This window comes from Vanellus vanellus (genome assembly GCF_965231255.1).
Source record: "Vanellus vanellus genome assembly, chromosome: 1".
Lineage (NCBI taxonomy): Eukaryota > Metazoa > Chordata > Aves > Charadriiformes > Charadriidae > Vanellus > Vanellus vanellus.
Window position 1 is genome coordinate 119,592,958 of NC_138905.1, and position 16,479 is coordinate 119,609,436.

Here is a 16,479-nt window from a genome sequence, read left to right on the forward strand (position 1 = left end):
TCCCTCCTGCTCTGCTGGCACAGGGAGGTGCAAAGCATCACCGACCGCCAAGGTGGTGCTAAGCCAGGCTGGAGAAAAACCCTGCTGCACCGCTCCTCCTGGATCTGAAATTCTAACGTGCTGAATGAGTCTTGTATCACAAGTTGTTTGCCAGTCTTATTTCTTTTCCTGTTCCCCTGTTGTCCACAAACAGCTCATAATATTTTCAAGTTCGTCTGCTGCTAAAAAGTAATTGGGAAACATTTTTTCCTGGATTTGCTTTATGGTTTGGTATTTGAACTGGATTGCCCGGTTGCAGCTGGAGATGGCCCTGAAATAATGAGTAATGCTAAGGTAACTTTCTGATGAAAACATCTATGCGATCAGATTTGAAATTCAAAGCAAACAAGAGATCATTATGTAGATAGTGGGGCTCAGAACTGTAAGTCAAAAAATTTGAGGTTCTGTTTCCACTTCTCTCTCCCCCGGGTTTCCGATATGACCGCTCTTCCCTGCTTCTTCATCCGTGAAGATGAGGAACGTGCTATTGCCAGAGTAGTTTAAGCAGCTTCTGAATATATTTGACTATCTTTGTGTATCACTTGGGTCCAGTGCACACCAAACTGAAATGCAAAGCTCCTTTATCAGCCTGCTTTGCTGTGGAGGCAGTGCTTATGTGATCTCTCCCATCCTCTCTGCATTTCCCCTAGCTTTTCTGGTTTGTGGGTCAACTTTAACTAAATTCGATAGAGCAGTAGTTGTCTTAAATTCCTATGGTTTTCGCGAAATATGGCAGCAGCAGAGAGGCTCTGTCAGTGCTCCCAGCTGAAGGGCACCCAAGAGAGATTTTAGAGATTCCTCAAGAAGAGAAAAACCTTCAATCAGATTAAAGCCTTATCGGATGTAAGAGAATGCAGCCACAAGACCCGCGTCTGTAGGAAATCAGCCTTCACTAGTTCTGCCTAGGACAGCACATCTTGGCTTTTTAAATGTATCAAACTAGACTTGCCTTGAATTCATAATGCGGGCTGCTTCCGTCTGAAATTTTACCATAAGCCCAACATTTCCATGGAGAAGATTTTTAGCGGTTTTGCACGCTTTCAATCAAACAACCCAAATTAGCTTTTTGAAATTTCCCAGTGAAGCAAGGCTTACCAGAAAAGAACGCGACAAATTCTCATGAGAAGTTTCCTACAACCCCAGTAGCATGACAGCTTTTCACCACACTACACTGGTTGTGGGGAAGGCTCACACATTAACAACACAATGAGAGCATTTGGATTTAATAGAGTCAATATACACAGCATAATTACCCATAGCTTTTGAGGTAGATCCATCCCTATCCTACGTGCTTCCCCAACAATTCCTTAATAACACGACAAAAACATTTATGATGTCACTGGTTACATCATTAGCATCCACTGTGGCTCGAGACAGGTCTTGGTATGCACCAGTTCCAAGTATTTCCCAAATAACGACACTAAAAAGGTCTCACGTTAGCATCCTAACGTTGCACGGGGCTCAGGCACAGTAACACAGAGGTCCAACATTAAGTTTCATAAAGAAAGTAACTGCAAATGCTGTAAAGGGCTTCTGGTTTGGTGGAGGCCATCCCCAATGCTGTGCTGATATCCCCTGCAGAACGCAAGCCAGCATGATTAGTATTGTTTATTAATTGTAAGGCACACTGAAAGGTAATGCTAGGATTAAAAAAGAAAAAAAAATCCTGCAGGTATACTCTTTAGTACTTGAACAAACCCTCTAGCTTAATATCCTCATCACTTTTTATCTACCACATCATAACTTGCATCAGAACTCTGACTCAAGCTGCCTACCAAGTTTCACATCTATTAATGTATGCTACACATGAAAATGCAAGCGGCTAAGAAACTAGTCTAGAAATACTTCTCTTTTTCCTACCTCTGTTCTCCCTCCCACACCCAGCACACACCACCTTCGAGCTCTGCATTGGTTTCATTGCATTACCAAAATTAAACTAACAGGCTGAGTCTCCTGCAGAAGTCTTCTAGGAGAGGCTGGAAAAAGGAAAGCAAGAACCCGCAGAAACACACACCGGTTTATCCCATGGTTCCCCGTACTAAACTTGAGGTTTCAGAAAAAAAATCAGAAACCTTATAGGGGCATTCACCACTTACATAGAAAGGACCAAATACACAATGTGTTGTCTTTAGGACTATCGGCAAGCTTAAAAATTAAAGAGTAGGATTGCATACCAGCTCCACAAGAAGCCAGTCCTTCCATCCCTTTCTGACTTTCTGTGTCAACTGGAAAGGAATGAGGCTGCAGACACCATGATCAAAGGGGGCCGGTACCAGGTGCTAGACACAGGAGCACGGTTTCTTCTGGCCACCTGTATCCCTCTAATTCTAACCAAAGTGGGAAGATACCAGTGAAGAAAAGGTCGATAATTTAATGAGCCCGTAGGATGACGTTAGGAACAACGGGGGACTTGGTTCAAACACCAAGCTTCTAAACACCGGCTTCTAAAAAAACCCGAACAAATGCCAGTGGATTATTCTCAGAGCACAACCTGTGGGAGTTGCCTATATTGCATTACTCTGGCCCCGGCTGGCTGGCCAAGGCAGCTCCAAGCACCTGCATCTCAAATGTCAGCAGCTGGGGCTGGTGTCTCCGTCACCCGCCGATCCCCCGAAATCGAGTATGGAGTATGCCCTATGCAAGCTGGAAAATGCAGTACCCAGTGGAAATAGTACTATGTCCCAGAGGTTTGATGAGGTAAAGTACCTTTGCTAACACAAGGGCCAAATCAGGCACGCCACTTCTGCCACACAATAAAATATTTCTTCCCCTTCTTGCTCCCTTCCTGACTTTCTCATCCTCCTTTCTGTACTGGGTTCTGGAAACAAATGCTTGGTACAGATTTTTTTCATGCAGACAAATATATGATCTATGTGTTTGTTTGTTGTTTTTTTTTTTGTTTTTTTTTTTTTCCTTCACTGTGTGATAACTAAAGGCATTTTGGTCTCCAGATGCAGAAATGAAAACTCACAGCAAAATTAGCGATGTAAGTCATACACTTGAAATGTTTGGGTTAATTTGTTAGTGGCAAATGTTGCTCACAGCAGCATTTTATAAAAACCTCAATGACAAGGTAGTTTGGTTTCTCACCAAGGTAAAATAAGTGAGGGAAACTTTGCTACAGCTAATTATCTCCTAAAATAAGACAGCTAATGTTTTTATATAGGTTATTTTTCTAATTCTGATTTCAATCTCTCTTTGAACTGCAGTTTCAAATAAGGGATGCCTTAATGTTGCTTGCGATTCCTGCAGAAAAAAAAAAAATCCAACAAGAACTTGCAAGAAAAGGGGCTGAGATGTTAACAACTGAGGGATTTCAGACAGAAAGGTATTTGGGGAACAGTGAAATGTTTTTCTTTGAAAACAAGTTGGAATCTGACAACAAATTTCTGTTAAATCATGTTTTGGATGTTTTGTTGTTTGTTTTTTTGTTGTTTTTTTTTTACCGAGATGGCTGTGTGAACAAGTTGTATTAACCTTAGGCTTCAGAGAAGGCTACATACAGTTTTAGGGAGGAATGCTCAATTACTGGCTTAAGTCACGTACATGGGAGAAAACCTACCGAGCCGTATGTGCTGCTCGGTCGGCAGCTGTGTGACTCGTGCAGGGAAGTGTCTCCTGTGGGGACTGCGCGGTATACCAGGATTTGTTCATGAACAAGCTGGAGACTGAGCAGTATTCGCTGAAGAAATTAGCAAAGAATAAATGAGAGCATGTCTGACAGGCAGAGAATAACTCAGAAGCTGAAAATGAAAACCGTGTTGAAAAACTGTTTACTGAGAAAGATCTTTTCTCCTCCCTCTACTTATTTTAGCTGGCCCAGGGCTGTGAAGCCAAACCCTGCTGCTGCGGCGGATAGGAGCTCCTATTTACCCGTAGGTACTGCGGAGCAAAATGTGAGATTTTGCTCTTAATTTTGAGCTGAGCGGAGGGCGGGTGGAGGTGCCCGGTGGGGAAGCCGTCGCCCAGCCGTACGGCAGGACGGGCAGGGAGCAGGGATGCCCTGGCTCCCCGATGCCCTTTGCAGGACTCCACAAAAGCTGCAGGCAGACCAAGGGAGCTCTCTTTGTCCACCTACTGCCCTGAGCTTGTACGACACCAGCTAATCCCCTCGGACACAGCGGGGGTCGGTTGAATTTCCTAATCCCGCTGGCTAGCACGGGCTTTTCTGACGGCTGAAAGGGGAGACGAGACAGCCTGAAAAACCTCCGACCGCTTCTGTTTAAAGGGCGCTTTTGATCTCCAGCTGGTGTGGTTTAGTCAAAGCAGCAACACACCGAAACCTGGAGGACGTGGGCCTCGGGAGCTGCTTTGCCTGTCTCCACGCGGGCTGGGGATGTGCCCAAAGCATGGAGGTGTTGGGGGGGAGGAGCGGGAGGGGGCTGCCCTAAGGAGCCTGTGAAAAGGAGCTGGCCCGTCAGTGGATGGCTGGAAATGCGATCTCTAACTTGCACGGTGCCATTTTTTATTTGGCAACTCTTGCAAGCATGGTGAAAGACGGCAGGAAGGGCCAGGGCATCCCTCCAAAGAAAAGGCAGGTTGCGACACGGAAGGGGACCCAGCCTCACCCCTCCGTATTTCACGTGTGCGAGGGTTTAAGGGCAGCCGTGTGAAAAGCGGCCGCTGACCCGGGCTGTCAGTGATGTGACCTCAGGTTGTTAACACCTTTATCTGGAGGAGAACAGCCATCACAGGCTTAATCCAATGTCCAAGGATGTCACCCAGGTCGTTCCACTGGTTTCATTGACTCTTGGATCAGGTGCCATGTACACAAAATACTGGGCTGCCTTGATTGCCCCAGGAAAATGTAAACCTTGTCCTCATATACACATCTGTCTAATGACATAACTTCACCCCACAGGGGAGCCATAAATCCCTCTTCGTGTTGGTACATGTCTAGTTACAGCAGAGCACTCTCCCAAATAGGAATGGACTTACATAGGTACAAAAATGTTCATACAGGTAAAGATTATTCACATGTAGTAAAAGAAAGGAGCTGTTTGGGGCTAATGTAGCTTTTCTGCTGCATAGCATAAAATACATGCCACTAAAAACATCAGTGCAAAATAATATCACTCCTCAAAAGTAGTACTCAAGGTTGTTTGGACTGTGTACGAAACTGTAAAAAAAGGAATATTTGCCTTACAATCCCTCTTAGGAGAAAAAAAACAACACAACAATAAAAGTTCTGATTGTTACACCAGAATTTAAGTGGTTCACCACTTTTGAACTCAAGAAGTTTATCCTATCACTTTTTCTTTTCACCATTCTTTAGTTTCCACAATAGCCCAACATACCATACTTGAAACACTCCGTTTCATTTAGAAAAGCAAATAATTTTCTCTGATGCAGTGAGGTACAGCCAGAATAAGTTCCTTTTCATATATGAGACCTGAATCTTGGTTTCAATATGCAAGTTATTTTATGCTTAGTGTAAAAAAATGTGTGGGTGTTCAGCACCATATATTATTGCTTTTGACAGTCTTGGTGCAGAAGCTAAAGAGAGAATCGTTACAGAGACTAAGGTGTCTTTTTTTCCTTTCAGATGTGGCCATCTCTCCAGGCTGTGTCAATGGAGGTCCTTAGAAAGCACGTGGGGGACAACCCACACAGCAGGTCTCTCTACTGTCCTTTCTCTAGCAAGAGGGCAACCTACCTGATGAGTCCTCCAGGCTCACCCCATTTCCCTAGCTGGACTCATAAGCAGAATGCTTTCCACATGCTATTTGCCCCCCAAGCTCCGGTTCAGATGAAATGGTGGCAACAAACCAGGAATCAGGTTGGTGTAGAAGCATGGTCAGCGATCTGATGGATGTAGGTCCGTTTAGGACCACTCATGAAGTAACCTCTGCAGCTCCCTGCCCCAAAGCAGAGATGCGATGGACAAAGTGGTACTGAATTTCTTTGGAAAGCATTTGGACAATGTATTTAGGAGCAATTCAACCACTCTATATTGCAGTAATGGATTTGCTGACCCCTGTGCAAATGGGGTTAATGAGGTCTTAACTTGAGCATATCTTCCAGATATGAATTCTGTTACACCTGACCTATGTAAAACCCATAGATCATTTACATGTAGGTCCTGAAAAACAGAAGCATTTTACAGAAGTCCGATATTATCTAGTAACTGTATTGTAAAATAAATCGCACTTCCTATGTACCGGGTGTAGCATGTAGTCTCATATCAGTATCCTACACAGGATGGTGTGCGACATGGACAGATGGTCGACAGCCATGGCAGCCTTGCTGTGTGGAGACTGACCGCACAGATGAGGCCTCCTCCTCATTGCCTCTTACTTGGAAAACACTTTTAGGGTTGCTTTCCAAAGCTGTGGTTGCACTCATGGAAGTCCTGTCCCTCTCTGTCCTGTATAAGACCAGGAGATGGTACATGCTGGTACATGGTACATGCTGATACATTCAAGGTCAGGCTGGATAGGGCTCTGAGCAAGCTGATCTAGTTGAAGATGTCCCTGCTCATTGCAAGGGAGGTTGGACTACATGACCTTTAAAGGTCCCTTCCAACCCAAACTATTCTATGATTCTATGCTGAAGAGTGCTTCTTTCAGAGACTCTCCTCGCTGCTCAGTGAGGAAATACACCTCATCTGTCCACTGAATGAGGTGTACACCCTTGATGTACAAGCCAAGTACAAACCAACAGTTACCAACCAGAGAAAAAATCCCAGACAATTCAAAGGTCCCTCTACAACCATGCATTGTATGCCATAAATCGTTGTTCCACACCAATATTTCCTAGGTAAAAGAGGTAAAAACTTCCATTCTCAAGCCATAGTTCTTCTACTTGGAGTCACATGAATTACACTTGCACCTTAATGCTACGTTTCTTTCAGCCCTCGTGTCGATATTGGCATTCAGAGTTCACCTCCTGTCTTCTTCACGACTTCACCTTCATGTTTTTCTAGTGGGTTGCTTTGTTCTGGAAGGCCAGACCTAGCCCGCTGCAGCTGATGGCCATTTTGTCCCTGTCTGGGTGGAGCCAGGATATTATCCCAAGAATTGGCTCTGGGGCGTGCTTTTTGCTCCTGGTCACGTCTACAGAGAAAAGGGGAAGCGTGCTTGCAGGCATGTGGGAGTAAAGCAGTGCTAGCTTAAATCTACCCAGCCCGTATAATAACAGTAGTGAAAACCCAGAGGTACACCTCCCGCCCCCGCTCACCACCATGGTGTGCACCGACGTCTCCCAGGGGTTGGCTGGCGGTGGCTTACACCCATGCGATTGCATCTGTCTGTGCTATCCTTGCTAGACAGAGGAAAGCTTTCATTTTGCTGTGCCAGCTTGCCTTGCACTACCTTTTGGCGCTGCAGCGAGTATAAATAGAGACCTGAGCGCTGACAGGCAAGGAGGCTGCTCTGCCCACTGGGGAGGCTGTGACACCCCGCTCTCAGCCCCCGCTCAGCACGCTCCCAGCTCTTGCCTTTGCCAAAGCAGGCAACTGCCGCGACCTTTAGCGACGCTGACGGAGCTCGGCATCCTTCGGTGCTTGTTCAAGGCTTCTGTAAATGCCACGATACCTCTGAGGCACATGTCTGGCCGGCGCAGCGCAGGTGTATGCCATAAAACCGGCTAGAAAATGGGTTTGTGAGAGATGCAGGCGGGGCCGGGAAGGTGCAAGAAATTTGTCACAAAGGAAACTGATGCTCGGCCCCACGCTGCGCCGCTTCGCTCCCAACATGCAAGGTATTTCACAAACGGTCATCTTTCTCTTTTAAAGACAGCAAAAAGGCACTTGAAGGGCCGGGTGAACGCCTTCTGAGGTTGCTGATTTGATGAGGATCGCAGGGCTTGCCCTAAGTGCAGCTGAGTGAAATTTTTATAGCAAATCACGTAAAACTTGACAGGTTTCAAGTTTCTTCGCACCACATTCATGGAAAAATTTGTAAGAGAGGTAAGCCTTTCAACTTAGTCAAAACCCTACCTAAGGGCAGCTTCTGAGCACATCTCAAAATCACAGCTTCAGCGTGAAACCAGGCAACAGAAAACACACTGCAAGACATAATACTCAGAAGGCAAAAGAAAAAGCCCCAAGCCCCTGACTTGGACTGCTTTTGTGTTCACTGGAATCAGAAACTCAAAACAAAAAGCACAGGCTGAAAAAAAAAAAACCAACCCAGATAGATCAAAGCTGGAGAAAATGTTCTCACAGATCTTCATGAAGTGAAACTACCCAATTTCACAGAGTTTCACTTGCAAGCAGAAGTGGTGAGCCCTGCGGACAGTATTAAAGATGAATTGGAAACTCTACCAGGTAGCAGCTACCGTCGCTCTCTGCTTCCCTGCTTTCAAAGTCAGTTCTTCTATGCCCCCCCCCTTTTTTTTTTTTCCCTGTTTCAATTGTCTGAATACATCTTTATAGAAAATTTGATGTTTTGGACTAAAATGTATCTTGGTTGTAAGCCCAGGCCTTAATTTGCTGAACCCAAGTGGAAGAAAAAGCATTTCTTTTGAAAACTGATTACATCGGGAATCTGTATATTTAATCTCTAGGCTCCTTTCCACTGGCAGCAAGAATGATGTGTCTTGCTTGTGGTATTACTGTGGATATGCCGGTGCATGCATAGACTTCACCAACATCATGTAGACATTTGTAGGTGCTCTGCTGCTCCAAATGCCACCTCTGTTGTCACCCCGTACAGTTCATTACTGCACCTCAGAGAGGTGATATCCCTACTACTCATCTACTCTTTGGGAAGCTGACTCAAGTCTATACAAATATTATCCATTCTCTTAAGATGACCGAAGAGGTAATGAAGGCGGTGTAATGTTTTCTTGTCCTTCTCTCAGACCAGTGATTCACCTCGCCAGTGGCCTGTCTCTCTCTGTGGCCAGTACCAGATGTCTTGGAGGAAGCCACAATTCATTTTGTAGATGACAGACCTGCTTACATGGGAAGCTTTCTTTCCAAGCTTTAACAGAGGTCGGTTTGTGCTCTGAAATAGGGCAGTGAGAAATGATGGGAGAATTTAACCCTTCCAAATCTTATTTTTTCTTTACCTGGCTGGTACCTATTAAGAACCTGTTAACTATATACAGATCCAGCTGTTTTATGAATCCTGCTAAACTCTTGGTTTCAATGGTGTTTTATGGGAATTAGTTCTAGGCTGTAATAACCCACTGTCTAAAAAATTTCCACCATACCTTATCCCTTTGACTAAACACAGAGAAAGGATTAGGAGTGAGTGGATGAGCTGACTATATCTGAGATGCTTCATGAAAAAACAAACAAACAGAAAACACAAGGAAATAAAAAAAATATTGAAAAAAAATATCTGAGCAGACACATCCTTGCACACTGTGATCTGCAGGAACATAGAGAGTCCGTCAGGCTCATGCCCCTGCAGTGGAGGGGTTGCGTGGCCTGTCCTGAGCTCCCCCACTGCATGCTGGAGTCCCTCGCCCCTGTGCACAGCCTGATGCTCACGGCAGCCACCCCACTTGAAACGCCCCACACCCCAATTTAAACTCACACCCTGCATCCAGGAGGCCTGCCCTGGCACGGGGAAGACAGAGGTGCCAGGCGAAGTTTGGATTCAAAGAGCGGGTGGCCCCTCTCCAGCCGGCTTCAATCCATCCTCTTACCCCCGAGCCAGGGCTACTTCTTCCTTACCCTCCTGCCAGGGCTGCTGGACCCGTACCGCCGCCCTCTCCCAGCAAGCCCATCAGGCACCCACGCGTTTCGGCACAAGCAGCCCGAGCCTGCGATGGAGGTTGTTGTAGCTGCGTGGTGCATCCCTCCTCCTCCACCGAGCCAGCAGTGCCAGCCAGGTGGCCTGCGGCAGCCTCCTATGAGCAAACCCTTACCCCATGAGCGCAGGAGGAGGACAGGTTTCCCTCTCTTGTCACAGGGCCGAGCAACCGCAAATTATGACATAGTGAGGCACTGCGGCCAGCAGTTTCTGCGGAGCACCAGCCCACCCTGACTTTTTGTGGCCAGTGGCATTCCCCCTGAGCTCCTGAGATGGCTCTGCGTTTCTTCCTTGCTCTCCACAACAGCACACGAGGACCTTAGGCTGACATCCCTGCACGACCTCCGGGCACAGCTTCGGAGGCGCAGCAGAGACCGCTGGGACCCAGCGAGTCCCCTCTGCCTGTGGCAGGGTGTCAAAGTCAGGTGAGCTTCTCCTGTTGGTGGAACAACCTCATGGTTTTACAGAGAAATGCCTTTGCTGTTTCCTTAGGGTTGCTTCTGCTTAGCTTTTAAAAGCAAGTATGCTATTTCTAAATCCAAGAGTAGTAATTTCTTTGCCATTCTTGGTTTAGGTATAAACTCTCCCCTCTCGAATAACAGGATGATGCAGATAGATACTCATTCTGCGTTCTGAAGTAAAATTCTTAAGGAGTTCATAAATTCCTTTCATAAACTTGCCAATATCACTGGCCTTCATATGCAGTTAAAGATAAGCAGACTGTTCTTTTAGGGTCATGCCTTAGCAGTCAAACTAAACCGTGATTATCTTCTGGTCGTGAAAAAACCGCGGTTTATTTTCTTTTTGTATTGCATACACTGGCAGTGTGGGGAAGATGATACTTTTATTTCCCACCAGAGAGCCACCTCAGAGCTGGAATTTGGCTCTTGCACTAAAACACGGTCCAAGGCAGAGCTGCCATCCAACAATTTCTTATTAATGGCCACATGATAAAGGGCAAGCCAGTCTGGGAGATTTGCAAGCCAGCCATAACCCCAAGTCCTTGCAAAGACTGTCATCACAACACATCACTACACTAAGCGTGACTAGTTAAACACTCAGTCTAATATTCTGGCCTGGGATAAAATCTCTTGATCTTACCAAAGCAGTGTATTCATCTCTGTCAGATACTTTACCCCTTGCTTCACAGGAATTCCTGTGTTCAGGTCTCACAATGTTTCTCAAGGCTTTTAAGTGAGAAAAAAAAAAAAAAAAAGGCTCAAACAGAGAGAAGACTGTGTAAATCAGACATTGTGCAAGTTTTTTCTTCTAGTAAGCCAAGGTTTTTATGAGCTTTAGTTCAATTTCCTATTCATGAGATGCAGTTAGTATTTTATAATGCTGACACAAATTAACTCTTTGTTACAGCTCAGGCAGTCTGCAAAAATGCTGGAAAACTTTCTCTCTCCCCTACACAGTGACAGCGTAGTTTATGGTACTGTGTAGGTTTCTTCTACTTGGCGAGTGAATGAAAACGCGTGGCAGCGTTGGGTACCGCGCATCTCCCAGAGACACGTGCCTTTGGCAGAGTTACTTCTAGTGTATGACCACTTCTGCTAATGTCACCAGTTCTAGAGGGCCGAAATCATTATCGACTTGCTACCCCGCTCCTCACTCAGCACCCTCTGCAGACAAACATTTACTCCAGGGAGGTCTCGGTGTGAGACTGCAGGTATAGCCTTGGATAACAGAGAGCCTCCAATCACCTCACCCCCTCTGCTCACACGCAGCACCAGGGACTTTAGGAGTCTACCAAGGTAAATCCCATCACAAGGCAAGTCAGAGCCAACAAGAAGCAGTATGCTTAGTTACAGGTGTCCACGGGTCCAGGCAGGGAAGCCTTTCAGAGCAGGAAGAGCTTCTTGCTACAGTTTTATTTAGCAAAGGAAGAAACCCACAATGGCTGGGCACTACTTGGCATATTAGAACTAAGAAGAAAGTATGCACAGTGTATTTTTCCGTGTTGTATAAGTGCTCTGCTGGAGTTCATTTCCATTTGATAAGAAATCAAAAAAAATATTGCACCATAAGTCTTTGTTGCCTTGATTGATTAATTAATAATAAATACAATAAAGGCAAAACTAGGAGTAACCTTCTTTGCATATTGAAATAATTAGACCTTGCAGCAAAAGGAAAAAGGAGGAAAAAGTGCCCTTCTGGAAAATATTATGCTTCGTGCTATTTAGAGCCCCATAAAAACCCTGCAAAAAGATTAGTTATTATGTCTTCCTTTGCAAGCAAAATTATTAGGAAACATTACAGAACAGTCTAACACCCTTAAGAAGTTAAAAGAAGTTATGGGGTGGGGCGATACCATGTAATTATCTAGGCATCCTTTAAAAACTATATATGCAGGCTTTAACACAAGACTTCCCAACAGGTCTCGTTTTGGTCCCCCTGCCCAAAACACATCACTGTGGCGACGCGGCCAATACACGTGAATCTGCATCAAACCCTCAGTAAAACCAGGAAATCCATCCTTACGCTACGAATCTTGCTGGAATAAAAGTTTAAACTACAACCTTGCTGATGCAGTTCTAGATCACGGAGTGATGTTTTTCTGTGGGTTGCGCTGCAGCAAGACACCTTGTACTCCTCACACCAAGCCCACACCGTAAACTGAAAGAGGCCATTAGGAAAATGAGGCCGTCATTAAAAGCAGAGCCAGTAAACATTTGAATGTGTTCAGCCTGCAGAGCATGCCACTGGAGGTTTCAGTGTAATCCTCATTTCTTTACCTAGTGGCAGAAGCGAGGACCTGGTGTGGTGTGATAGAAAAAGGGCCATATCCTTTGTGGTGTACCACATTCAATTAATATGTCAGGCTTTCTACGTCTGTCACTGCTCGCAGGGGCTGGAACAATGGTTCTGCTTCCCCACTCCCCTCTTTTTTCCCAATTTTCACATAGCATCAGGCTAAAAAAGAGTTATGGATTTCCTTCTCAGTGAACTGCATGGACTGATAAAGTGAAATCCACGGCAGAAAACAACTTGTTATTTTTCCCTTTACCTCACAATTTCAGTTAAGAGAGAAAGTGCAATAAATTTTGGCGGGAAAAAAAGAAAAGAGACGGTTTCTGACATTTTGAATGACCGGTCTCTGTAACACTATTGAGAAATAGGGGTGAGAACAACCGCCCCTAGGGATGATTATTTTTCTTGCTCCGAAGCCCAAACGTTACTTTTGCTGCACCCAGGATTTTGAAATTGTGCGAAGTTCATTTGAGTAAGGAAAGGAACTAAAAGGGAACTGCTGGAAAACCGTCACAGCCTTCCACATTCAAACACAATATCCTTTCGCAACGAAGAAGCATTTGCTTTACAACTCAACCGAAGCGCTGTTGCCCAAGCTTTTCTAGCGCCGTACCGCAGGAGTTTGATCCTGCTTCTGCTGGGTACGTGCCAGGATCTGTACCTGCACTGCCAAAACTGGATGAATAACTTAAGGTATTAAGGTACCTAGCGTAAGACTTGTCGCCTAGCAAGACTTCTAGCATCGTCCGTGAAGAAACGCAAAATACTGGTACTATAATCATGCTAACAGCAATTAAGACAACTGTAATAAGGAGGAGGATAAACCCCATTCTGGACCGTTGAGCTAAATCACTGGTTGGATCAAACAGCTTTAATGAAACTCCACCTTTTCTGGACAAATCGGTCCTTGGTCTCCAACCAGCTGCTCTCAGGCTCTCTGGGCTCCTGCCTGCAATACGGCCTCTGCCGTCCCCAGCCCGTCCCGTGGGCTGGCCGTGTCCTGGCGCTCGCTGCAAGCACTGCCCCGTGAGGTTCGCTCTGTTTGTTATTTTATCAGAAGCACAAAATTTCCTCAATAAGTCTTCCTGTGCTACAGATTAAACAGTAAACAGTTGGGTGAGCTAAAAAAAAAAATAAAATAAATAAAAAGGCTGACGAAATGCAGGAAGATCCTTCTTGTTGTTCTAGCAGTATTGCTTCCTTTGCTTGGTACGGGGTGCTGAGGAAATGTCAGCTGCGAGCGCCGCAGAGCAGTTCGCCACTTCTTGCTCACCCTTCAGCATCTCCCCTGCCCAGGCTAGAAGGTGCGGCGAGCCCGAGCGACGCGGGCAGCTCGCTGCCTTTCAGCTCCCCTCCGGTGCCAGGAAAGACAGACGTACAAATAACTTTTGACACACGGAGGTGGGGGCGGGGGGTGGGGGTGGGGAGGGGGGGGTAAAGAACTGAAGCAAAGCGGGAGAGCGGGCTAGCGTTTTGGCAGGCTGCCTTCCGCCCGCATCCCACTGAGAGAGCGCCGATCCACAGGAGCTGCGGGGTGCTGGCGGGAGCCGCTGCTTGTTGTGACACAGCAGCTGGGACCAGCCTTCCGCATTCCCCGGCCCCGCTTATTAATGCGAATAACTCATGACTCACGCCGACACCGCCAGCGAGGCCGGGAAACTGTAGTCTGTAACTATAAAGAGTTATGAAGTGCTGCTCGCTGGCAGCGCCCCGGCCAAGCTGGAGGAGCGACGGATGGGCTTTGTGCACCTTGTCATCCGCAGGGGTGCAGCCCTGCTGCATAAAGGGCTTGAGCGGCCAGAGGGCTTGCCTGGAAAGGGGAAAAGTTCAGCTGTAGCATGAGCTGTTTAGGAAGGTCGTTACGAGGAAGCGGACAAGTTTCTTGTGCCAGTCCCTGGCTCACTCGTATGAATAACCCATGACTAAACCATTGGCTCCACGGGGGGTTGTAAGAACATTAGAAAGAGCCTCTGAGCCCTCTTGGTCACTGGTGAAGAAAGACACACTGCTGGGTGAAGCCTTTCAATCCCCCCCCCCCCCCCCCCCCCAGCCTTTACAGGATTGCTTTATTTCTCTAAGGGTGGCTGCAGCCGATAATTCACAGTCATCTGAGACCTGCGTGGCACCAACAGAAACTCTGAGTTTATCCACACCGCTTCTTTTCCCAAGGCACGTGAGTTGCAGCTAACTTTCAGCAGGTTTATAAGCTTTTTCTGAGTTCTGCCCGGTGAACGTGCCTTCACCCAGGCTGACGGTGTAGCGTAAGTGAGACAGCATCACGCTCTGCTGGCTGTATGCTCCCCGCGCCTCAGCCTGTAATATGTGTCGTATGCTGTTGGCTGTCAATTTTCATGGCAGTGGCTCAAAAAGTCCTAATACTGCCAAAAAGCATCCAAAAGGGCTTGTGCTACTGCTATTGTATCTGCAGTAATTCACGTGAGTTATTCTAGCCCACTTTGATTTATGGAGAGAAAGTTCACAAGCATGCAATGGCTGTTTGAAGAGCTTAAATGAGTCCTTGTTATAATCTCTTTAACGGACGGATAAGTAACGAGATGGTATTCCTGCAAGCTCAGATATTAGCTTCGATGAGAACACCTCAAAGAAAACCGAAGTGGGAAAAAGCGTGTACTACAAGAATGTCCCCAGATACTCTCTAGACATGCATTTTCTTAAGTATGGGAAAGTAAAAAGTATATTTAGAAAGTCTGAATGGCACTTACCTCTCAAGAAGTGCTGGTAAGAAGGAAGTGACTCAAATATGCTGTTTGAAGCCATTGTTTCCTCTTTAAAACTCACTCTCTCTTTACAGTGAAGGAATATATGATTTCTTCTACCTTGGGGAGTGAAAAATGAAGCATGGTCATTGCTACCACCCTCCTCCCAGCCATCACGCTGTTTTATCCCGGTGCCTCAGGAGCAGCACAAAGTAGATTATAAGGTTCTTTTGCTAAAAGAACTCCGAAATTGTTTCTTAAAAAGAAAAAAAAAATAGCGGATCGGTTGTGGTTGATGATGCTTACCACTCTACGAAACTCTGTGGTTTGCAGTCAAAACGATTCGCCCTGCCTGCTGACCAATATCCCGGACCCGCTCTTGTGTGACTGCCTCTGTACCCAACTTGTGGTTCTGTGGTTGTTTATGAGGCCCAAAGAAGTGTTTCACACAACCAAAATTACAAATTTAACTGTTCCCCTTTCCAGAACCTGCCTCCATTGGTCCCTTTGCATCACGTGACCCGAGTGATGTCGACTTTCTTTTTTTTTTTTTTTGACTTTCTGAAGTCATGCCCTACCCACTCCACCTGCCCTCCCCGGGGCTGCGCGAGGCAGCGATGGAGTCTGCTGAGGGAGGGAAAAGCAAAATGACTCACCGTCCCTGATGCTACAAATGGTCTTGCTGAGTTAGTTCAACTCCGCTTGTTTTGTTGTTTGTGGTTTTTGGGACTACAGATTATTTTGATAGAGATTTCATTGCTGCTTATTCAATAGTAATTCAAACCCGGGTATTAGTCTGCTGCTAAGGCAGGATGTGTAAGGCATCCTGTAAAACATTAGGAATTAGCTGTAGGAAAGACCACTGGCTGAGGAAAGGACACTGTAAAGAGTTTTGTTTTGTTTTGTTTTGTTTTGTTTTCTAAAAAGATTTGAAAAAAAAAAAAAAGAAACTGTCAGGGGAGACAAAAAAAAGTCCCAACATTATTTTGAACCTGTATGATGGCACCCTCTAAGGAGTGCTTGAAGGTCACTCGTCTCTGAGCCCACAGGAAACATTTGCAAGTTACTTCCATAGGGTCAAAACCAGTAGTCCTTGCTCAGCACAATTCCTGTTCCCAGCAGAGGATCCCTACCCAAGAGAAAACCTGAGTAAAATGCTCAAGATTTAGCTCGGCATGTCTTGAGGTGATAACAAGTCTGTCCTGTCTGAAATTCTTCCCTTTCCTTCTACCTCCCCAAAAGAAGAAAAAAAAAAAAAAGAA

At 45.9% G+C, this 16,479-nt stretch overlaps 1 protein-coding gene across 1 annotated transcript in view; it reads right to left on the reverse strand.

Annotated features, from left to right (window-relative positions):
- The window catches only part of RUNX1 (RUNX family transcription factor 1), a gene marked incomplete at its 3' end in the record, with an annotated part of 171,403 nt that extends 155,821 nt beyond the window's left edge, over positions 1–15,582 (reverse strand). The window contains exons 1-2 of the mRNA XM_082481958.1: positions 15,524–15,582; positions 15,224–15,337 (exon numbers count right to left, since the gene is read on the reverse strand). Of these exons, the coding sequence (XP_082338084.1) occupies positions 15,224–15,278 (55 nt within the window). The 5' untranslated portion in view covers positions 15,279–15,337; positions 15,524–15,582. The remainder of the gene's footprint in view (positions 1–15,223; positions 15,338–15,523) is intronic.
- Between the last annotated feature and the right edge of the window lie 897 nt (positions 15,583–16,479).